This window comes from Erpetoichthys calabaricus, chromosome 18 (genome assembly GCF_900747795.2).
Source record: "Erpetoichthys calabaricus chromosome 18, fErpCal1.3, whole genome shotgun sequence".
Lineage (NCBI taxonomy): Eukaryota > Metazoa > Chordata > Cladistia > Polypteriformes > Polypteridae > Erpetoichthys > Erpetoichthys calabaricus.
In genome coordinates, this window is record NC_041411.2 from 57,283,934 (window position 1) to 57,308,963 (window position 25,030).

At 41.2% G+C, this 25,030-nt stretch overlaps 3 protein-coding genes across 9 annotated transcripts in view; all 3 read left to right on the forward strand.

The window, feature by feature from the left end:
* LOC114669016 (peroxisome proliferator-activated receptor gamma) overlaps positions 1-13,692 on the forward strand; it is a 44,648-nt gene extending 30,956 nt beyond the window's left edge. The window contains exons 2-7 of one of the 4 annotated variants that reach the window (XM_051921490.1): positions 5,744-5,971; positions 6,139-6,308; positions 7,207-7,345; positions 7,554-7,753; positions 12,180-12,639; positions 13,188-13,692. In XM_051921490.1, coding sequence (XP_051777450.1) covers positions 5,752-5,971; positions 6,139-6,308; positions 7,207-7,345; positions 7,554-7,753; positions 12,180-12,639; positions 13,188-13,435 — 1,437 coding nt within the window. In that variant the 5' untranslated portion in view covers positions 5,744-5,751 and the 3' untranslated portion in view covers positions 13,436-13,692. Of the gene's footprint in view, positions 1-5,743; positions 5,972-6,138; positions 6,309-7,181; positions 7,346-7,553; positions 7,754-12,179; positions 12,640-13,187 lie in introns of those variants that run through there. The other 3 variants (XM_051921491.1, XM_051921492.1, XM_051921493.1) reach the window with 3 other exon arrangements.
* Positions 1-25,030, forward strand: part of syn2b (synapsin IIb) — a 270,752-nt gene that overhangs the window by 100,285 nt on the left and 145,437 nt on the right. The gene's annotated exons all lie outside the window — the stretch shown is intronic.
* Positions 1-25,030, forward strand: part of LOC127525813 (peroxisome proliferator-activated receptor gamma-like) — a 249,439-nt gene that overhangs the window by 31,115 nt on the left and 193,294 nt on the right. The gene's annotated exons all lie outside the window — the stretch shown is intronic.

Here is a 25,030-nt window from a genome sequence, read left to right on the forward strand (position 1 = left end):
TTTTAATTAACCGGCTCTAGAGGAAGTTTGCAACTGGATGGAGACTTGAAATAATTGTTAGAAGAGGAAAAAATAGTGATTTAAAATAGAAATGCATGGAAGCTGTAGGTGAAGCACACTGCAAAGGTGAATTGGCAGGACTTCTAACATTTGTTGTTCTTCTCGCTTTCTTGGCCTCTGAAGGACAGTGAAAATATCAGGCAGAATGCTGAGTCGAGTTCTCTCAACAGTACAGAAACACAGGGTAAGGACTACAATTCTGATAAAGGGAGCTGCTGTGTAGGGAGGTCACAATGAAAGGCGCTATATGGCAGGGTTCAGTTGTTTGTTGTTTTGCTTGCAGTCCTACTTTTTCTCCATCTCTTTCATTTCACTTGGTTTACTGTCCACTGTATTGATTTTTTTTTAATCAGAAAATGTCAGGTGGTCATTTTCTCTGTCACTTGTAGTTATTTGAGCTGAAGTAAAAAGGCAGAAGAGCATTGGCTGTGATAAGATATACCAAGTTCAAGGTGGAGGGGATGAGAACATGGGGAAGGTCAAAGAAGACATGGTTAGAGGTAGTATCAGAGGGTATAAAAAGAATGGAAGAAAGGATGTCCAGGACCACAAAGACAAAGAGGAGAAACATTTAGGGGGCAACTAGCTAACCAGGACAAAACAGCAATGATGATGATGACAACAATGGTGATGATGATGATGGATGTCTCCCAATTCTCAATCAGAGAGTTGTAGCCAACCCCATGGCTCAGGAGCCTTATGCCTTTTTGTTATTGGCTGCCATGTTTAGTCTTGTAAATTAAATACAAACAGGCGTATTGTTTGTATTTTATTACTAAAAGTTTTTACTGATTCAGCTCACTGAGGTGTCATAACCACAAGGACAAAAAAAAAAACAGAAAAAAGGCCAGCAGTTAACCAATGACAGGAAACAAATCCTTTAGTATCAGCCCCTTTCCAAGCTGGACATGGCCTAGTAGTCAAGGCTGTTCCAGTGTGCTGATGTCACAACCTGGCCTGCTTCTGGCCTGTTTCACCCTCTCTGACCGGTGTGTCTTCATAAGTGTCTGCGTCCACGCTTTCCCTGTTCACAGTGAGTTTCAAAGCCTGTCTTACACTTCTGTAAGCAGCACTTCTCCAAGTAAGATGTGCTTAGTATGGCTTTCTCCTTTACAGGAGGAACTCTTCCCAATCGTCTCACTTTCTTTGAAGTCCAGGGTGCCCTAAGCCTACTTCATTCTGCTTTATGGACTGTCTCTAGCCACCACATGGAGTGGTAGATGTGGTTGGGCACCTTACGCTGACTACACTCCTTACCTCACTTGAGGCACTTCCTAAGCAAGAATTCAGAATTCACTAAATTTCCCAGATTTTCTAGCTCGGCCTGTGGCATTTCAACCCAAAGGTTTGTTCAGTACCCCATGACATTCAATATGGCAGGAGGAACTTTCTATAAAACCTTGTGGTTCTTTTGTATTAGTCTAGGTCCATCTTGATTGAGCTCTCATTTATCTGCTGTACAGTGGAACTGCATGTCAGGTACAAGCCATGTCACCCTTAACCTTAACCTTGATGTGTCATCATCCTCATGTTATGAAGTAAAAGTAGGGATGGATGTCACCCTGAGTGAGATTTAAAAGCACTTTAGACTATGCACCGACCAGTGTGACATGCCTGGGGTTGGCACTCTGTACGTGTAAAAAGCATTGCATGTGGTGTTTTTTTCAAGAATATGTGCCATCCATTCATCCATGCATTATCAAACCCACTTACATCTAGAAAGGTGCTATACAAATGAAAGCTAACATACTTGTTTTACTGTCTTTAAACTTCATCTTTTGAATATCATGGTCTGAGGAGCAAAAGGTGGTCTCTGATGTCTTTTGGAATAATTGTTCGATAGCATGACATGTGGCTCCCCCTTGTGTGCAGCTGGTGGGCCTGACTGCTCCATCTCTTTGACTTTTCTGGCCATTTCTTCTATTACTCAGTTCGTCTCCATTGGGTCCCTCATAGTGAATGTTTATTGTTTCTGTCCTTGTCATTGTCTTTTGTACATGCTGCAACTCCATATGACTGCCTAGTGATAAGAATGGAACTATATAACCTGCAGTTTCTGCAGTTCATTTGCAGTTTTTACTATACATCACCTCTTTACAAGTGTGAATCATCATGATTAGCTCACCTCTCTTTGCATTCCTCGCAGTACTTTGCACTTTAAAAAACTTAAATGATGCTTCTTCAGGTAGGTCAAGATGAAAACATGTGCATTGTCATAAGCTGAAATGACTCTTTCCAGAAAAGTGATTTTTGAAAAGCTTTCCTTCCTCCCTGTAACAAGCTCAGCGTGTAAACACTTCCTCTCTGAAATCTGGTGGCGCTCCTCCAAAGCTGTTAGGGGCCTTGAAAAGCTGCACACGTCCAGGAAGTACAGTAGCACAATGAGCACTGTGGGTCTTGCACACTTTCAGTCACACTCCTCACTGTCTCTCACCCTGCACACACTCAGCTTGACATTCTTAATCACATTCCTCATTGTCTCAGTTTACATGGAGCCATTTCAGCTAAACTCACATGGTGTCTCACTACGCATCTGCACACTCTAACTTGAACCAGTCTCTACAACACTTTTCACACTCCTTGATATCTTTGTTCACATACAGTATGCACAGTTTGAAAGAACTGAACAGAAAGGTCACAAAGGTTGCAGATCCACCTGGCAGTCCCTTACCCAGTGCACACTCAGTTCTAATCTGCACACTCACAGTCACTCCTTAGTCTCCCACCCTGTGCACATTCAGCCTCGCATTCTTACAGTTTATGTGCACTTGTCTTGGTCACACTCTACAGTGTCACAGTGGATACTTGCACACTTTCACTTGAACCACTTTCTCTCTCACTTTACACACTCATCAGACTCCTCGATGTCTCCTTTTATATACAGTATACTTAGCAACTGTCTAGAATATCTAACTATGCACATGCACACACTTATATTGACCATTTTCTGTCACACTTTTCACACTCATCACACTTCTTGGAATCTCTGTTCATATACATGCCCATCGAAGTGAGAAGTGAGAAACACTGTCACACTAATCACCCTCCTCTGTTTCTTATGTCTACCTCAGTACTTCCAGCCACACTGTACACGTTCACACTCTGCACCTGGACAGTTCCATTTGGATTAATTCCTACCTCATTTAACACACTCAATCTATCTATCACACTATCAATCTATCTATCCATTTCAATCCCCCAGTCTCTCAATCAGCCACAATCATTCAAACTTTACTTGTTCAGCTACATTCATTCCTCACTCTCTCACTCTCCAAACACTCTGTCACCCTCTAGTCTTAGACACTTTATTCTTATAAACATAACAGCCTCTCTATCTCATAATAAACACTCATATTCTGAATCTGCACACTCAGTCACTCTCATTACAATTACCATGTACAAATTCTCCTGCACTCAGTCTCTCACTTAACGTTTCATACCATTCCAAAGTCTCCCAGTATACACACTCACACAGTCTATGTAGTTCACACTTTATCCCACATCTCAGTGTCACATACTATGTACTCAGTCGCGCTCCCCTGTCTCACAAATGCATCCTCAGACACATTTTCTCTTGCATAATCATGTCACACTTGTTGTAATACTTCTTATTCTATACAGTCACTCCTTCCCTGTGTGTCATTCTGTACACACTCATTCTCATTCTGGACTCCCAGTTACACTCCCTAATCTCATTATTTAAATTCTCCATCACACTTTCCTGACTCTTACTGCACTTTCTCATTCTATGCCTCTTACGTTTAACACTCCATAGTCCCTTAGTTGACTCTCCCTCCACATGCTCTTCCACAGTCTCCACACACCTCTTCAGTCCCTCAAGTCATACACCTTTGTCAACAGCCGATTTTCACTTGCATACTCGGTCACATTAGGTTGTTTTCCCTGACTGCACTCATTGACATTCTTAACATTTGAATCTCAATATCATACCTTTCTCACCATGTCACACTATTCAAAGTCTCCAGTCATAGTTTGGGTACTCATACACACGCTTCAGTAGATAATGTTCAGTCTGGATTTGCTTAGTCATAATTGTCACAGCCTGAAACTCTGCTCACTATTGCTTTGTGCTTGTGTTGTCTCTCAAATTGTGTACTCCTCCATTTCACTTGGCACACTGCCCTCACATTGTCAGTCTCACTCAGACATTTCTCAGTCTTGATGCACACACCTCTGCTCTTACACTTTTTCTTTTCACTTATGCATACAGCCCATTTATGCATACTTGCTCCCTCACACACATGCCTGTGTTTACACTTCATCCACAAATACCATATGCACATTCATCTACACTCCTTTAGGCGAGATGTATTTGGTGAAGTGGTTATCACACACGCTTCAGTTCCCACTCTGGTTAACAGCTACCTTATCTGGTTGGCCACTTTGAGGAGCCCAGGCGCATCTGTGGAGAGGGGCTCACTCCTATTTTTAAGGTCCTGGTTACACAATGGCAGCACACATAATAAGAGTGCTGCTCGCCACTTGATCCTTATCTCCAAATAAAACTGTCAAAGGTGATTGGGCCAGCGCTCCTCTCAAGCCTGGGCACTTTTGATGCTATTTGTGCCCCTTGCTACCTACCCTGAACAAGAATGTGCCAAATCCAAAAATAATACCGACAACAGATTTCCTTAAATATACCCGAGGAGCGGTGAGCTTAAGATACTTCATGTTTTGACCACTGCGCTTTGTGCCCAGTCTGCATCCTCCTGCCCTTTGTGCATGCCATTCTCTTCGTATGTGACCTCTGCATTAGTAGGACAGCCTGTAAGACAAACGTTTATTCTGACCTCTCAGGGAATCTCATATACAGTAGAAAAAGTTGCACAATCTTCATATCACTGCTTCTTGAGTCTGAAATTGGATGTGACGAGAGCCTTGCATATGATACAGCCATCCCTTAGCTAGTGCTATCACCTGGGGCAGTCTGGAAAGCCCAGGGCCATCTTGAGCATTGTGCTTCAGCCACACTTGCATCTGCCAGTGACACCTGAGTCAAAGACACATGCCACATGCAAGAAGTAAACTCCTCTCTACACTGCTGCTTTGTTGTGACCTGCATTGTGTCAGCATGGGTCCCAATTTAGTCTCAAGAAGTTTATTATCATGTGTACATACCAAAGTACAATGACATTTTTACTTGCATGTCTCCTCAGAACAGTTCACTAAAATACAATCTAAAAATTGATAAAATGTAATTCTTGTATTCCAGATTAATAGCCATAAAATAACATTTGCTTTGTTTACTGTTTGGTAATTAATTTCACAAGGTCATCAGGCAGTGCCAGTGCCCACAAACTGTTAGATGGAACAGCAGAGGCGCTGTAGCCACTCTAATACTGAACCTCTCTTTGACCATGGACTTTGCCAGCAGCCTCAGATTATCTGATGGAATGTGAATAGTGCTGGTGCCCGTTTAGTATTGAAAGCTTCATTTGGCTGTGGCCACTGTCAGGGTTCCAAAATCATCTGGAGTTTGAGAGGTGCACTTGGTGCCCAATCTGCATCTTCATACCATATGTTTTTGCCTTCTATTCACAATGCTGAAGCAAATCAAATAAAATCTTGTGAGCAATGAGCCATGCTCCAGCTGGTTAGTCAAGACAGAATTGAATACCACCATGCTGACTGCTGCTTTCTTATTTTGATTTTTCTTTTCCAGGTGCAGCCATGGTAGACATGCAGATGCCAATTTGGCCGGTGAGCTTTGGGCTTAATCCTATGGATTTGGCAGAATTGGATGAGCACTCCCACCAATTTGACCTCAAGCCCTACACAACCGTGGATTATGCCAGCATTTCCAGCCCACCATATGATGGAAGTCCCCCCCAGAGGATTGAACTGACAACTCTGGACTGCAAATATGACTGCAAAGTGCAGGACTACCAAAGTGTGTGAAGCCATTTTCTAACCAGGGGACAGCAGGGAAGGCAGTACGAGGACTCGTATGTCTTCCTGGCATCCTATAATTTAGGTGGGGAGGGAGGGGCTGCTGGACATGACAGACCACTCTTTAAAAGCTAACTTGCCCTGTATGTCTCTCTTTCTCTTCTAAAGACACAATAAAGCTTGAACCCCCATCTCCACCGCAATACTCAGAGAAGGGATTTCTCTACCCCAAACTGCTCGATGATCCCACCAGCTCCACGTTGTCAATTGAGTGCAGGGTATGTGGCGACAAGGCCTCAGGTTTCCATTACGGTGTCCATGCCTGTGAAGGATGCAAGGTGAGAATTTATTGTGCTCTCCAAAGGGGTCATTTTTGGCTTAGCTTGAACGTAAGAGATCATTAGGGTATTTTTTTGCATGAGTTAAAAAAGTCACTAATGAAATTTTTGCAAGGGGTGATTTTGCACCCTTTTGTTGTGTTCCTTTCCGTAAACTGCACTTCCTACGCTATGAACGGAATGAGCACCGTGAACTTCATGTGCTGTCTGTCACCTCTAACCACATCCTCCATCTTTCTGAATTTCTGAGACAACTGGTAGCGGCTGAGACTGGGAGTGCTGGGATTGCTAGTGCAGGTCATTTGTTCAAGGGGCTGTCACAATGAGCTGCTGACTTTTCTGTCTGTATAAAATTTAGGAAGGAAATGGTCTCAGACCAGAAGGCAGTCGGCAGATTGGTAGCCTAGTCAACGCTGCCAGTCTGACACCTACTGTACTTGTGCGGTTTCGTAGTGCAGCGGACTTTGTGGGCTGATGCAATAGACATGAATAGTTTGATCAGCTTCAAGCGCTGGAATGAAGTCATTGTCTGTTAGGTCATTTCCAATAACAGGGACTTAGAAAAAAAAAAAAGATAAAATTAAATTTCACTTATACAGTATATAGCATTATTGGTTATTAACCATGAATATCTACAAAAGAAACCAGCACTCTTCATGTTGAAGGTCTTTCTGTTGCATTTGTCTTCACACACTTCAGTTACCCAGTATAGATAAGTACAGGGGTCTCCATCTGTGCAGACTCCACTAAACAGTTCACAGTGGTTCACGGGGAGCTTTTCAATTCAACTCCCAGTCACCTGCCAGTTTTTTTTTCCAATTTCCAGAGTCTCCTTCTGGCTTAACAACAAATAGCCAGTTTCACAGACCCCAGATGGTTTCTGCTGTTTTCCTCACAGGGTTTCTTCCGCCGAACAATCCGCTTGAAGTTGGTTTATGACAGGTGTGATCTGCACTGTCGCATTCACAAGAAGAGTCGCAACAAGTGTCAGTACTGCAGGTTCCAGAAATGTCTCATGGTCGGCATGTCACATAATGGTAAGATATTTTAAGTTTGAATGCACTGAAGATTGCAGGTACATCATCAACCCAGGTCTAGTCAAAACTTGTAAGGGTTAATATCCAGGAATTGACCATAGAACATCTGTTGCAATGGATGTAGTAAGTACCTATGGAAGAAGCTTTGAATTAGCCACTTTGGTGGTTTGGGCAGTGCTGAAGTGACATGTATCTTCCTCTTCACCAGCTATTCGATTTGGTCGAATGCCTCAAGCTGAGAAAGAGAAGCTGTTAGCGGAGATCTCCAGTGATATTGAGCAGATGAATCCAGAGTGTGCAGACCTCAGGGCTTTGGCCAAGCACTTGTACGACTCATACCTCAAGTCCTTCTCTCTAACTAAAGCTAAGGCGAGAGCCATACTGACTGGAAAGACTGGAGAGAAAGCCGTGAGTAACCGTTAGTGATGCATCAAGTCTCAAGTATGACATGGCTGCTTTCAGCACTCTGCTAACTCTTCTTCAGTTTGGTTATGCAACATCCAGCCTTTTCTTCAACTTGTCCCAACCTGTATCTTCACTCTGCTGTTCACTCTAACACTCTGTCTAGTCTTTAGACCATTTTGTCTTGTGTTCACTCCTTAGATATTTCTGCATCTTCTTTTCCTTCATGTTTGCTAAAATCCCTTGGGTTTCACTTGCTGAAAGGTTATGTTGATACAAGGCCCACAGAGATGGACTTGCTTCTATAAACATGATGTAAATATTCATTTCTTTAACATTAATTATAAAATGGGGGCTCCTTAGCTAGACGGTGGTCATAGGAGGAAGCATCTAAGACTGAATTTTCACAAACATTAGGCAGCTCTTCTTCACACAGACACAGATGTGTGATATAAGTTAATAAGTATAATGGTAGACAGTAGTACTAAGGCAATCTTTAAATATCCACTTGATTATATTTTGCAGAAGTTAACAACTGACAACCTAGATTGGGCAAAATTGCTTGTTCTCCTCTATCCTGTTAAGTTCTGATAACATGCAAATATATTGATTCAATCATGTAGCACATCTCATTGCTACTCCTGGTGTTAACTTCCAAAATGTTTTTAAAAATCTAAGTCAAAATTTGCCTTTTTCAGTAAATCCACAAAAAAAGTCAACCTAACACTGTCAGCACTTGTAAATTGATTAGCATTTAGAAATTAAACCACCATTTTTTGTATCTTCTAATGAAAAACTACCAAACAGCTTTAGACAAAGGAACTTCACTTAAACCAGAAATAAAAATAGTTAACAGATAACCATAGTGGTTTAGCAATACTTCACATTCTTTTAAAACTGGAACACTGTAAACATGACTGCAGATGGAAAGTAACAAAATGGCAAGTTTGCTAGTCTACTTGTGCTAATAGCATTCAATAGTACAGAAAAACCTGTTGACTTTGTTTATATTGTTGTTTCAGACTAATATAATAAAGTAACATAAAATAAAATAACATAAAAACAATCCTTACATTTTTAGTTAAAGATAAATGGATGCATTAACCAGATTTACCCAGGATAGGTCCAACTACCATTTAATGGTAAAGAAAAGCCTTTCATTTTGTTTGCACTGATTATTGATCTAAGCTAATTAAATAATATAAAACAACCCTTGCTTTATTTGAAGAAGTTAATTAAAATAAATTAATCTGATTATTCAAAGACAGAGCCTACTTCCATTTTAGTATCAGTGAATTAAACAAGTAGAAAATGAATAGGTCTTTTACTAACGAGGTTCATCAAATTATTCACCCCACATAAATCATGTTGGTAACAGTAAATTTCATCTGTTAGGCAAAACCTAATGCTTGTCCCTAAGATTCCATTTCAAATATTTTGCTAAAAATTCCCTTGCTGTTGTTTAATACTTGTTTGACACCTTTATCCAAGGTAACTTACAACATCTGAGATGTAATTGGTTATATTTACTTTGTTTTTTGAGTTGAACCACAGGCAGGTGAAGTGACTCGCTCACGGTCACCGTGTCAGTAGCAGGATTTAAACCCACAACCTCAGGGTTGGAGGACCAAACCTGTAACTTATATACACCACCATCCTTATTTACTTTTTGTTTTAAAGCCTGTTTCGAAATTAGCAGAGCGCACCCCATCCTGGGTTTGTTCTTGTGTTTTGATTCTGTATCTAGTGAGCCCCCCCGCATCCATAAAATTAGTTGAAGCAGTGAGAGTAAATGGTTGGATATTATTAGGTGTTTCCTTCTGTCTAAACAAAGCTCTTCTTAATTACTCAAAAAATGACATCTAAATCATAATTTAATTTAAATATACTTGTATACAGCACACTCCAGCCTCTAAATGCTGCTTCTGATATAATCAATCACACTATTTTATTGCAGACATTTGAAAATTGTATGGGATGTCAAACATGTTTATATGTTCTTTCATTCATATTCTGGACCCAGTTACTACAGTTCATGGTAATGGACAGTCAGAACTCTTATTTGCACATTGAGAAGATTAATAGTTTCAAGTAAGCGGTACTATGTCCTTCTGTCTGTCCATCAGTCTTTTTCAGACCTGCACATTCCAGTTACAGTGCTGCAGGGAGACAAAGCCATTCCAGGCATTAATGAACCCTGGTCAGGGCTAACCCCAGTACACAGCACAGTGTCCTCTCACCCCACACTCATCCATACTAGGCTAATTCAGTCACCTGTCAGCCTAAAATTCTTCTAGTCTTTAGAGAAAACAGCGGTTCTTCTAGTAGGTGTCAATTCCACACCTAATGGTGCAGTTCTGTCATCTGTTAATTCAGAGGACTTAGTCTGGTGGGTGTTTAGGTTTTTATTTTTGTCTTTCCTTTAATATATCAACTCACTTTAAAACATTTGATGTACTATTATTCATAACACCTATTCAATTTATTTTTATGTAGCACACTGCCAATTTTAAGCCCAGGGTGCTGTACACTTTTATAGCTATTTTATTGCTAAAATAATTTACAAACTAACATGCAAAACAACATAGTTCTGAGCACAAAGCACCAAACCTTTATAGATGTTTCACAGCTAAGTTGACTTTGGGATGGCTGCTGGCACAGTGGTTAGTACTGTTGTTTCACTGCTCCAGAGTGGCCTTCACTTTCCAGACACTCTCTGTGTGGAGTTTGTACATTCTTAACGTGTCTGTGTGGATTTTTCTCCCACATCCCAAGGACATGCAATTCAGGTCACTTGAACACAATGTGTGAATGATTGTGAGTGAACCATTTAATGAACTGGCAACCAGTCCAGGTGGCTCCTACTTTGAACCCAGTGCTGCCAGGATAGACTCTGGCCCAGGCCCTTGAAATGAATCAAGCAGGTATGAAGGATGGATGGATGGATAAATAAAATGATTATTTTTACCATGAAGTACATTTGCTTCATTCAGAACTGCTCACATTGATATTTGTTTTGAGAATGTTCAAATCCTTCTTCTACAAGGGTGAATAATAAATTCAACAGCAGTAATCCTACCGTGAACACCAAGTTTGAAATTATAACTCCTTTCCTTTTGGTTTCCACTTCTTAGTTAAAAATATATAGTCTTGAAAATGTCTTAGACACCCTTTGCATTACTGAAATCGACATACACAAGCTCAAGTCATCATATCTGCGGTGGGTTGGCACCTTGCCCGGGATTGGTTCCTGCCTTGTGCCCTGTGTTGGCTGGGATTGGCTCCAGCAGACCCCCGTGATCCTGTGTTCGGATTCAGCGGGTTGGGAAATGGATGGAAGTCATCATATAATTCCAAATATTAAACAAAATGATACATAGCGATAAGGTATATTGATGAAGGGCCCTGTCCTCTCAATGTGCCGATACCCGTGATTAATGTCTCTTCCACCTGTGTGCTTTAAATGAGGCAGCAAACCCATTTCCTTGAGTAGAGGCTTCATGAAGTCTGATCTGAATTGGATTTTCTCTGATATTTTCCACGTCACAGACATCCCCTTGACAATGGGTTATGAATTGTTAGGGCATTGTAAGTAACGTGGCTTATGTCAGTCATTCTTTATATGCAATGCAAATACTGTGGCTGCACAACGATTGATCTTCCTCTAAAATTTGTCCCATGCTCAAGTTTGGTTTTCCACATTTCTGTCACCGCTAAACGTTTGGGCTGTAAATCTGTAGCCTTTAGTTTTAGCTGTATATTGGCTCGAGAGTGATTTCAGTTCTGTGTTGCTTGATAGTTTTTGTGTTTAGTGTTCTGTTCAGTAATGTGGCCCACATAAAAATATGAAGGGTACTATAGACAAAGGAAATGTTCATTACTGTTTCACTCACCTCTGCCCTAGCTAAACAATGAGCACTTCATGGTTTTGAGGAGGCACATTTAGATGCAGGGCACTGTTTCCTGCCTTACCGCTGCCAAGGGCCCCTTCAAATACATTAAACAGGTTTAAAAATTTTATGTGATGTTACATTTAACTGCAAGTCATATGTACATCCTATGTAATCCAACATTTTGATTCTAAATCTCATTCCTGGTCTTTATGGGGTTTGTTTGTTCTTCCCATGTCTGTGTGGGGTTTTCTTAGTTTTTTGTCCTACATCCCCAAAGACCTGCATTAGCTTAATTCTTAATTCTAACCTATGGGGCGTGGGTGTATCAATGGATCCTACAAAGAGATAGGCTTGACCTTCTGTAACCTGCATCTGGATTTGGGAATCTTACATTAATTTAACTGCACAGTGGCCCTGTAGGCTGCATGCTTTGCCAAGTCTTGTCATGCCACACGTGTCTGTGCCTGCTCATTTAGCATTATAACGAAGCTGGCGATGGTCCTCACAACTCATGCTTGTACTCTCCTCTTCTTTTTCAGCCTTTTGTCATCTATGATATGAACTCACTGATGACTGGTCAACAGTTTGTCAGTTACAAGCAAAATTCAGTCCCAGGTCAGGGGCAAGAACAAAACAAGGAAGTGGAGATCCAACTATTCCAGCGCTGTCAGTTTCGTTCTGTAGAGGCAGTCAGAGAAATCACAGAGTTTGCCAAAAGCATTCCGGGTTTCATCGGCTTGGACCTCAATGACCAGGTGACTCTGCTGAAGTACGGCGTGCACGAGGTCATCTTCAGCACGTTGGCCTCACTGATGAATAAGGATGGGGTCCTCATCTCTGACGGTCAGGGTTTCATGACTCGTGAGTTCCTCAAGAGCCTACGCAAGCCATTCTGTGAGCTCATGGAGCCCAAGTTTGAATTTTCTGTCAAGTTCAACTCCTTGGAGCTGGATGACAGTGACCTGGCTGTCTTTATAGCCGTGATTATTCTCAGTGGAGGTAAGGGTCTACAGCAAGCATACTGAAATGCTGTCTTTTTAACTGGGAGTGGAATGTGCATCTGGTGTATGGCTAGGAGCAAATCAAAAGTGTCTTCATTGTGTCTGTCATCTACATGCTTTGTGTGAAAGATGGCATGGGTGTGCCTGAGATGTGTTGACATAATGGGTGCTACTAATGCACAACATTCCCTCTTGTTCGTAGCAGATGAAACAGATGCATGTGTACAGAAAAATGTAATTCATAAAGTGAGCATTGCTAGTTCAGATCTCTCTCTGCTGGTCTTGGTAGATTACCCAGGTCTTGTGAAGCAGGAGGGTGGAACTGGCATGAGAAATATTCCAACCACTTATGTGTCCACTCTGTTCCTAGCACATCACCACATCACGATGTAAGGAAGGGTAGGGCTGTGAGTGTTGACATCCTGGACCCTACTAATTCACAGCTCTTTGGCTGTTCTTGGCAGATCAGCCGGGTCTGGGGACATGAGGCTGTCATTGGCATAGCGAGCATTGCTAACACTCAACTTTCCTTGCTGCTCTTGGCAGATCGCCCAGGTCTTGTAAATGTGAAGCCCATTGAGGACCTACAAGACAACATGCTGCAAGCCCTGGAGCTGCAGTTGAAGATGAACCACCCTGATGCACCCCACCTCTTCGCCAAACTGCTGCAGAAAATGACGGACCTGCGGCAGATTGTGACTGAGCATGTGCAGCTTCTGCAGCTGCTCAAGAAAACTGAACTGGAAATGAACATTCACCCACTGCTCCAGGAGATCATGAAGGACCTGTACTAGGCAAATGCATCAAGACCACCCACCAACCCACTAATTCAGCTGCCTTGGCTTCTTTTTTTACACATTGCACTGTCATCATGTGGGAAACTGTGAAAGCTGAACAACGTTTTTATACACAAGCAGAACCTTCTTTTACTCTACACATCCCACTTGAATTAGAACTTGAACAAAACGTGAAATGGCGCAAATCACCAAATAATTTATCTTTCCTGTGGTTTTTATACATATTTTATGTGCAAATTAAATGAGCTCACCTGGTGACCTTGCATCCTTGTCTTTATTTATTCTCACAACTCCATTGACATCATGTGCTGCTGGGTTAGGCTCTGAATTGGACTGGACGTGTTTAAGAGTGCTATGTTATGTTATTTCTGGACACATTCAGAGTGCAATATAGTTAAAATAAACCACTAAACACTGGACATTTATGCAGATAATCTATTATTATTACTGTTGATGTTACTTTATATTTGGTAGATGCTTTTACACAAATTGGCTTACAAAAATTGGATACATAACTTTTGACTCCACGTATGCAATGTAAGTAGTGGTTCAAATCAATTATTCAGGGTCATTCAGTGAGTGGGAGGCAGGAACTGACCTGGAGTCCAGTATCCTGACCACTGTTTTAAGATATGTCTTTCAGGTTCTGCTTTTAAATGATAGTAACGGACGTAAATGGTAATGTAACAGAAAAGAAAAAAAAACAGGAAAAAAATCACATTAGGGCAATCCCTAAATATTCTCAAAATTCACATAAATACACACAAATTTACTCATGCAAGCAAAATACACATTCAGACCAATCGGGATTCAGTTTCTCAATTTTGTCAAAACATATATAAACCAGTGTAGCAAACATTTACTCACAAATATGCACACAGATACAAGAAACAAAAACACTAATGCAAATGAACACAAAAGACACTTATTTACAAAGATACAAATCAAAATACTGCAGCATCCTTGTGGAAATGTCCACACCCAAATGTACAATCCGTGAATTCATTGCCTAATCCACATTACCTAGTTCGATGTCAGAGGGGCCAAATCAACTTTGAGCACAAGGTAGGACAGGACTCATACAGTCTGGCACAGGGCACACATGTCTGCAGTCACCCTGCATGTGCTTGGGGATGAGGAAGGAAATTTGGAAAACCCGTCAAAGAATCATGGAGACACAGAGACAACATGCAAACTCCACAGAGGCAGTGGAGCTGTGAGGCTCAATGCTCACACACACATACATGAACAGTGGAAAATATCAGAAATGGTCACTTTCATACAAACACATAGATATTGATCTACTCCATCCAATTCAAGGTTGCTGGGCCAGAGTCTGTCCCTTGAACATTTTCAGATCACACCTGTACAAAAATATGCATCTAATAACCACAGAAATTAACACATGTGCAGAAATATATACAAATAAACATACACAGGAAAACAGAAAATAATTCAGTTTATCCATCCATCCATTTTCCAACCCGCTGAATCCGAACACAGGGTCACGGGGTCTGCTGGAGCCAATCCCAGCCAACACAGGGCACAAGGCAGGGAACCAATCCCGGGCAGGGTGCCAACCCACCACAGGACACACACAAACACACCCACACACCAAGCACACACTAGGGCCAAGTTAGAATCGCCAATCCACCTAACCTGCATATCTTTGGACTGTGGGAGGAAACCGGAGCGCCCGGAGGAAACCCACGCAGACACGGGGAGAACATGCAAACTCCACGCAGGGAGGACCCGGGAAGTGAACCCAGGTCTCCAGGTCTCCCACCTGCGAGGCAGCAGCGCTACCCACTGCGCCACCATGCCGCCCATAATTCAGTTTATGCAAAAAATAAATGCAAACACAAACATTTTCAAGCATGCATTCTCATAAATATATACACAGTTGTATGCACTGTTAAAAAAAGAGGGGGGCCTCCACTCAAACAATGGCTGCATTTTCAAAATGTCTGTGAATGTATGCATGTTTGTAAAACAGGAACTAAAAATTAAACTCAAAGGAGAATGCCATTTCTTTAACAAGTATCCAAACATGCTGAAACAAACACAAGAGGAGTTGCACAGTAACAAAATCCACCTTTGTGTAAGACTCTTTTTAAAAGTAGTAATACAAAGTTGAACAAACAGAGAAAAAACTGAAAACAGAAACAAGCCAACTTGTAAACACACAAAACTTATGAGCAGTGCGGCTACACACAGCAAAATACAAAACATAACTGCCATGCACATGGATAAACATGAAAACACAGCAACAAATACACACAGACAGGCACAACAAACACATTGCCGTGCTGATGTATACTCACAAAAGGAAAACTGTTCACTTTAAGACAGTGATATGACACACGCTGATACAGAAAACCATTCCAATGTGCACATTCAAAACAAAGCAGTGTGCAGACACAAAAGCAAATGAAGAGAAGGTGACTGTGATCATCCACTGTCATAACAGATGAGCTACCTCTACTCAGAATAATGTCAAGGAGGCCAAGATATGCAAAAGTATCGAATATATGAAATACAAAATTACAAGAGAGGAAGGAAAGAGCAAAGACCAAATAAATTAATAAGATTATTAAACAACCAGTCATACAGCTCCTCCTAGCCTACCTATGCAGGTGCTGAACTCACCCCTTTTCTGATTTTAAAACACTCAAAAGAAGTTCCATATCTCACCTCTCACCACTCAATCTCTGTCTTCCTCCTCGCCTATGGACTCATTAGATTTGTGCTTTACGCCTTGTCTCAGGGTCAGGGGCTGTGATCATTTTTAATAAGGATTACTTTGAGCAGCCCCTAGTGCCCCAACCGTTTTTTAAAGAGAGCCATGATTTCTCACTGCCTGACCTCCTGATCTGTGTTCTCCTGAGTGAAACAAATTCTGCTTTGTTGGCCTAGGTGCCCTTAAACTTTGCTTCAGCGCGCTCCACGGCTTTACTTTCTCTGCAGAAAGGTTTAAGTACCCATGACACCTGCTGGATGGCCTTTTCTTTAGTGTCCTAGAAAAGCAGTTCTTCTTTCCTGCCAAGTCACACTCCTTTCTTTCTTCATCAAGGTGGACTATTCAGAAGATGCATGCATATACTAAGCATATCATTTCTGGCAGTGCCCTATCTTCCCCACTGTTATGACAAAATGCATTTCAATCCAAATGTGTACTATACTTTTGCACCATTGACACCTTTTCTTGTCCACCGTTGCTCTGAACGCCCAAAATTCACCAAAAACATATTGTGGGGGTCCAAAGCCAGGCAACAAGGCAGTTAGTAATATGGACGCTGTGCTTTGCATCAGGTGACAAGCAGCCAAACTGACTTTCTGCAAACACCCCATAGAACTGGCACGACCTGTTTGGCTGCAGGAGCATGGCGTCTGGCGGCAGCACTTCCCCCACCTCGCCTCTCCTGTTGTAATGTGCGTGTACGTGTTGCAGAGGAACAGATAAGCTGCATTACAAAAGCCAGTGCAGGTTTGTCAATGACAGCTGTCCCAATCCAGCCATTGTGGTCATTATCGGCAGTAACAGAGGGCAGGTGAGGCTAGAGCAGTCATAATCACAAGTACCGGGTGGGGGTGGGCCTGAGAGGAGGCTGAACAAGTCCTTGGCACCTTTGCATTATTCTGAGGATCGCTGTTGTGCAAGCCTTAAGGGCGCTGGGGATCCTAAAGAACTCAACTTGACCAGCATATCTGCATGTGCCGTTCTAACTCACACTCTGGCAGGGGTGGGAAAAGGAAAGTCACCATGCGATTGGCTGATGTCAAGATTGCCTCCAGTTGGCAGATGACCATGCTGGATGCAGGCCTGCTGTTGCAGATTTGTGCCGTCTCAGCAGAAGTGCGTTGCGTTTGCAAATCCTCCGGTGGCTACCTCCTGCCAGAATGTAAAACAAAAGCAGCTGGAGAGGTGAAGCTGGCAAAAATGGGCACTTTCTGAGGTGACCCTTACCAAGAGCTCATGCCCGAGCCCAATCCTGCAGTCACTGTGACTGGGCCCGATTCTAGATTTTGCAGCAAAGTGTGGTGACTCAACAGGGAGCACTTGCCTCTATGGTCAGAGCTGAATTGTGCATCAAACTACTCACAAAATGCATGGACATCCAAGGTGGCATCAGTTCCCAGGGATTGGTAATGTGTCAATTAACTAACACTGCTGATATAAAGAAACTCCGCTCTACGGAGAAACATTATATAGTACCTTTCATAGAAGCTCTTTACATTTATTATGTCCAAGGTGCTGAAATGACTTGGGTTCAAGGCGGCACAGTGCCCACTGAAAAGTTTGTACTCTCACTTACCAGACTGCCATGGAACTCAGACCCAAAGACACTTTTCTCACTCATCTGTAAAGCATGTCAGAGACAACCACACATGTGACATGTTTGGCACCCATCCACACATACTCTGAGCCCGCTCATATCTCATTGACTTGGATTTGGGGCTCCTCTTTCTGCTTAGACCCTTTTTGTCAAAGGCAGGAGTACTCTTCTGGGCAGGTCAATTGAGAAGAGATGCCAGTTGGACAAGGGCACATGTCTACAGTTCACAGCATTAGCATTCACTGTGTCCATTTCACACATGACAATCTCAGCACCATCCTGCACGGTCAAAGCAATGGGACTAGCGTGCTCTACGGCACTCTGGAATACCTCACCACCAAAACATAAGGACATGTGACCAGTGGTGGCCAAAATGGGAGTAGGCTAGCAGTGATGTGCTATCTGTTTTGATGGAAAAAATATTTTTACTGCCTCACCGCCAAATATGCCTAACCAAGCATCACCTTGCACTCACATTTTCCTTCCTCTCTCTAAGCAGAGATGACACCTGGCTGACAGGATTAAACTGTTGACACGTGTTTGTCAAAACTAATTACAAAGGTGGCATGTTTAACCACACAATGATGTAGCTGACTCTTGCCACACTCCCACTGTGCCATCATAGCCAGTGATTTTATAGGTACATAACCATGTAGCTGACTTTATGAAGAACAACATACCAGCTAGAAAGGCTCTGTCACAAATAGCCTAAATGTCAAAGGCCTGTCCCATCCTCAACACAGTTGATGTAGGTTCCCCAAACCAGTTAAACTATGAGCTTCCAGCTAGGAATGTTACACAGTTCAGAAGAAGGCAATTTGGGTTAAGGAGTTGTCCATTCAGTAGCTATTTCTGAAACATTCCACAGCTAGGTTAGGTTGTGCAGCAATGGATGTCCTGTTCAGCTGAAACTTCAAAGCTGCATTCTGCTTCAGGGTCACACCAATACACAGCAAAGGTCACCATACTGCCTCGGTGCAATGCAGGTTGAGCTGCATGTGCGCTTCAGTCAAGGCCCGTGGTTAAAATGTTGAATTTTTAACATTAAAACTAAATTGAAAATACAATGTATTGCTGTTAGGCAAATCGCTTCACATGCTCGCCAACTAAAGATGCACGTCCGCCGTTTCATTTGTATAGCACGGCATAACGTTTAGAAGACACATTTGCAGAAATGGATAGAGTTGGGTCAAAGCGATTTCCAAGAAGAAAAATGAAAAGGATGTTAGACATACAACGTCCTAACAGCCCACACCTTATATTTATATTTTCCTTTTCGCTTCGGAAATACTTTTTACCTCATTTACTTGCATCACTTTTTACGCTTTCAAACTGAAAACTAAGTTACGTCTCCTTATGAAAGAGAAAAAAAAAACAATAAAATGAAGGAAATTGTGGGTAAGCAAGAAAAATATACAGAACATTCTTTTATAAAAAAGACGTTAAAACTATTAGTGTTTATCGCCGATTTTCATATCACAGTAACAGGTAGTCTGCAGTTTGCGTTTTCCCCGTGTCTCCGTGAGTTCTCCTCCAGGTCCTCCCCAAAGTTCATGTTCGGTTCCATAGGGTCCGAAAGTGTGTGCGCGGGCCGGACTCGCGTCCTGTCCAAGATGTTTCATACTTTGCTCCCAGTGAAACCTTCTTGAAAGCGACACTGACATGTGGTTATTGCACTAGCAATGGACTAGCGTCCCATGCAGGGTCGGTTCCGTGGGCATGGTTTCTGGTCCCCAAGACCAGTGAGACGTCCAAGTTATGATAATTGTCTGGGAGTCACATGGACTTCAACAAAGTGAAATCTCAACTTGATTCGCGACTAAAGCTCGCCACCTAGTGGCCTACACGATGTAAACGTCAATGTATTCAATCCGTTCATTTTATTCGTCAGTTTGTTCCAAATACGAACTTAACCGGCGGCGTCAGGCACAAGTATACGTTTACAGGTTTATACGGCCAGTGATGTTACGCCTACAGACTACAGTTAAATTCTTCATTTCAGGTTCTAATCAAAATGCGACACTTCGCCAAGTGAGTATGTCACGACGCGGATCCAAAGGGGCTCACCGCGCACCAACTCCAAGCCATGTGTGCTAGTTTATAGCCATCAACCGTACCCACGGAGAGACAGGTCCATGGCCGGATTAAGGTGGATGCTATTGATGCTGCAGCATTAGGCCCATTCCTCAAATAGGCCCAGATGAAAACAGACGAGAATTTTCCGGAAGCTGAACAGTTTTCCTTTGCTATATTAACTTCAAAATAATTCTTAGAATGAAATTTGGAGTCCGACTTTCGGACGCCTAGACACAGCGTTACTTATTATACAGTTACTTAATCCTAGCCTTAAAGACTGAAGAACAGTCAAACTACTAAGCACTGTTGTAAGTCGCTCTGGATAAGAGCGTCTGCTAAATGTTGTAAATGTAAATGTAAGTTACTATTGTTCTTTGCGCTGTGACGTAACTGTAACGTCGTTGTGTTTATTGTTAACCGAAGATTTCAAGTTAATGCTATCAATTTTACGTTAAACAGTTTACTTAGTAATTTAGCTGCGTTTTTTGCAATATCTTGGGGATTCTTGCCACTTTATTATTGTTCGGTGAGTGCCACGTAGTAAATTTTTCACCTTGAAATTTAGTTGTACAGGAAAAATCGATGGCTATTTAAATGGTTATCTGTAAAGGTAAAACTAAAAGCCGGCCCGCGATGGATGTTTAGAATTTTTGAAATCCTCGACAGGATTCTGGTCTATTATGAAATTAAAATCGTGGACATATTTTTACCCTCAAGAGCTTGAACTGAGTCACTTTGACCTAATGTCTTTGCAAATTCATTTTTTATGACTCTGTTTCGTAAGAGAATTGCGAAATTTTGTGTATTTCGTTGTTAGGTTTTCACGTGACGTCACTTTGTGATATCTCCGGCGAGCGGAGCTTCTCAAAGTTGGGAATAGTCAAAGGTGAGCTGCGGTCCTCAGTGGGGCAGGAAAGGCTAAGCATGTTGACGCTTATGAGCATTGAACATGAGCTGCTGCGCAGCCGCCTTGACTTCACTGACACGATCGAAGAATCCGCGCTTGCTAAGCCTCGAAAAACAGCAATGTAAGTAAGCAGCACTAGCGCAGTAGTTAGGGTGACAATATGTCAAGGTTAAGTTGATCTGGTTTAGCCTTTTCTGCATTAAGTGCACTTTTCAGACAGTTGTTATTGAATGTTGATGTTACATAGTTTGATGTTAATCTCGAGTTGTTACGATACTACGTCGTTATTATTATTCATGTTCAATAAAGGCTGGCTGGTTGCGTAGCAAGCAATTAAGGCTCCATGGTCGGTCAGAGAGCGCATGTACGGTGAGTGTCGAATGCACATGCACCAATGCCGAGAAAAAATAGGCCATTTTTTGCGCTGCAGCATCAGGCCCAATTTCGTCTTAATCTGGCCCTGGACAAATCTGAGGGTGCCGCACCACCATCTGCCCTGCACTAAATGAGTGTTTCCCAGACTCACTCATCTGTGTCTACAGCTTTTCTATTAGTTGTCTATTGTCTGCTAGTTTTCATTGCAAATAATGTATGGATTCTCTGCTCTTTACATGGTTGTTTTTGGTAGCTTTCTATCCTTAAAATTACTTTTTACTATTGCCACACCACATGGAATCCTGTTTCTGGAATGTTTTTAAGAATGTCCCTGCATATTAAATTTTATTTATATCTTGTATGTAACAAATAAAATATGATTTGCTTTGATTTGTTTACAGTTTTGCAAAGCTTTCTGTTTTTATACACACCCTGCCACTGGCTCTAAAGCTGCTCATTTGTATGATTGGATGCTGGCTAATACTATAGGTGACTCATCTTTAGCTGATGTAACTTATTAGTGCCATTACAGTATTAACTAGGGGCCAATTTCACTCTTTAATTTCTGCCAAATTTCCTTTGGTTTCTCCAAAACGTTCTCAGGTGCTGTAAATGTGATCATTTATTGTGTGGTACTTACGTTTTGCTCATCACCTGCTGTCTGGTAACAATTGTTTATTTCTTTCATGAGTACTGTACCTGCAGACAATACTATGTCTGCCCATCTGCCCTCCAGTGCTTTGTAGGGCAGCTGTAGAAGCATGGTGTCTGCCTTGCACCAGTACTGTCAAGATAAATTCTAACCCTGACACGTTCAGTTAAATAAAGGTGGATATTTTATAGAATTAGCACTCCTTCATTGCATCCCTAATTTTCTATGATGTGGTGTGCTGGGCTGGTTACATTATGTCAAGAGGGGCTCCCCAAACCAACAAGCTAAATAGAAAGGCAGGCTAAAGTTATGGTGAGATGCTCTCAGCCCCCTGCAAGTAGTAGTGGAGGATAAAATGAAGACAAAACTGATTATGACATGTGCCATATGTCCTCTGTTTGACACACTAACATTTATTCATTTTAGCCAACAAATTATTCATCAGTAGTGTGTCAAGAAATGCTATTGGGGCTCCATTATACCAACAGCTATACGCCTTTATAATGCCTCATTGACAGACTCACAGACACACTATGCGACTCTTCAATTCCACCTGGAGGAGTAAACGTTAACATTATAGATAGTTACTGTTTGTTATACCTGCATTTTTATCACTCTTTAATTTAATTTGGTTTTTTATCAGTATGCTGCTGCTGGAGTATGTGAATTCCCCCTTGGGGATTAATAAAGTATCTATCTATCTATCTATCTATCTATCTATCTATCTATCTATCTATCTATCTATCTATCTATCTATCTATCTATCTATCTATCATTGGGACTGCTTACTTATCATTACCCAAGTCAGAGGTTTTCATCCTTTTTGTAATTCTTGTGTGTGTTTGAAGGTGTTTTTGATGTTGTTTGTTATAATATTTCTTGAGCTTCTGTAAAAGCTTGAATCCCCACTTGGAACAAACAAAGTACTATCTACCTATTTATCTGTCTCTTTTATTGTGTAAACATGCTCATGAAAGTTATTTTAACACCTAAGTTTCTTTAATATTGGTGGACAAGTTAACACTGGAAATGACAAATTTATTAGTCTTGATGTACAGTACATCCTTATTTAACATTCACTTAATTCTCATCACAGACAACAAGAACTGAGGTTGGCTACCTCAGCTTCAAAATCTGAGCAATGGTCTAGGCTAACTACCTCAGTTTCAATACATTAGCAATAGCAAGGAGTCACTCCGCACATGAACTGCACATCTGTCGGGATGCCAATCTCCTTCAACACCTCAATCGCTACCCCTAAAAGTGCTACATTTTCAAACTACCATAGCAAAGACAGAAGCCGCCTTAAGGGCTAGGCTTCTGCCAGGGATTCACAGATAATTTACTTTTGGAAGGACTGCACAGATCAAACAGAACAAGCACAGCTCAAACCTGAACAAACATGTAAGACATTCTCCAACAAGACCAGAAGAACCTCACGCCAGGTCATGTTTATCCTTTAGTTTCCAGATTGTTTCCTTTGAAAAAGTTGAACAAATAGCAGATAATATTCATCAACTAGGGGCCTCTGCCCCCTGCTCTCTTCACTCGCCCACCCCCTGGGTTTGGTTAACCAGATATACAATTTTAAGAGATTGTTATTTTCATATAATTACATATGCATTTTCAATTGTTACATATGCATTATTTTCACTTTTACTTTAAAACTTTAGTAAAAACAATATTTGGAATGAACTTTTCTTCAAAATCACATTGAATTTTGATTCTGTATTTGGACTAACATTGTGACAACGCAACAACTGCCTGTGAGTGAATATCATTTCTTTCTCTCTAATAAATAAAATTTTTCGAATGTTTGTCCATGCTCTTTCTTCTTCACTTAGCATCTAGAATGTATAAAATTATAGTCCTGATAAAATTTACAAGAGCTGTGAGTGCAGGAAGTGTGTCTGAGAAAAGCATTCACATGACTGAGGTTAGATAGATAGATAGATAGATAGATGACCGTGGTCTTGTTTGAAAATAGTTGTAAGTAGGGCGTGACTTGAAAGAATCTTGTTAAAAGTCTCTGTCTCATGGGACTTCATACCGCACCAACTTTTTAATTCTCGCTGGCGACACGAATTAGATGATCTACAAGTCTCCGAACTTAAATCTGAACAATATATTCAATCTCTTTTCGCTGTTCCATTATTTCAGTTATTTCACCGAGTAATAATATCTGTTTGTTTGTGCTAATGCGATCTTTACTGTCCGTTTTTTGAGACTTTGGAATTTTCATACTTCCCTTATCTCTAACCTGCTCTGCATGTGTACCACACCAACATTTTTGAATTCTTTACGCCATTCTACTTTGTCATCTACTCTTTGTCCTTTATTTCCAGCCCCAGGCGTGGATAAATCTCTTGGCTCAAAGACTCGTCTCGCCGGACATATAAGTGTCTCTCCGAGAAAATCACGTTTCGTCTCCTTCCAAGATTTTTTTTATAATAGAGAGATTTGGGCATATGATATCAATAAAGACGGCAAGTTCCAGCAAAATAATGTTCAAACTTTAATTTAATCATTAGTTATGTTTATTTGCAGAGAAAACAGGCAGAAATGTTAGAAATCATAAGTAAAAGAAAACATACAACCTGAATGATTCAAAACAAGGACTGTATAGCCAGGTAAGGGATATCTGTGTAAATTAAAGAGTTCTTCTTTTAATTCCAACAAAGGCATTCTTTAAATGTAAGTGACATTATAAAAACTTACTGTTCTTCTCCATTGGGGAGTATTTTTATTTTGTTGGTGGCTCTGTACATTCAATTTCTGACAGCATGATGTTTTGGTGAATCCTTCAGAAATACCTATGCCCTTTCCCTTTCTCATACAAAACACTGTGTTTCACATTTCTCATATCAAAAGCCATATGTCATCTGCCTCTCTCACAATCTGTATAGCATCTTCATCAAGTCAATAGAGGTGCCTTTACTTATGATGTGGCTTAATGGCTATTTTTAATAAGTATTTTCAGTCGAAAGTCAGATGACTGAGAATTTCCTTTGGTTTTTCTACTTGTCAGCTTGAAGTTATTTTAAATTAATTATGAGATACAAGTTAAAAAACAAAATTCACATGAGCCCCTATTACACATCTTCTTAAAAGCATGTACACACTAGTTAGTTTATCTGAGCTTAAACATAAGCAATTTAATAAATAATAACACATTTTGTTGACATTTGTTTATATTTACATTTTAAGCAGCACTCTTATCTGTTTGATTACCTCCCAGAATTGTT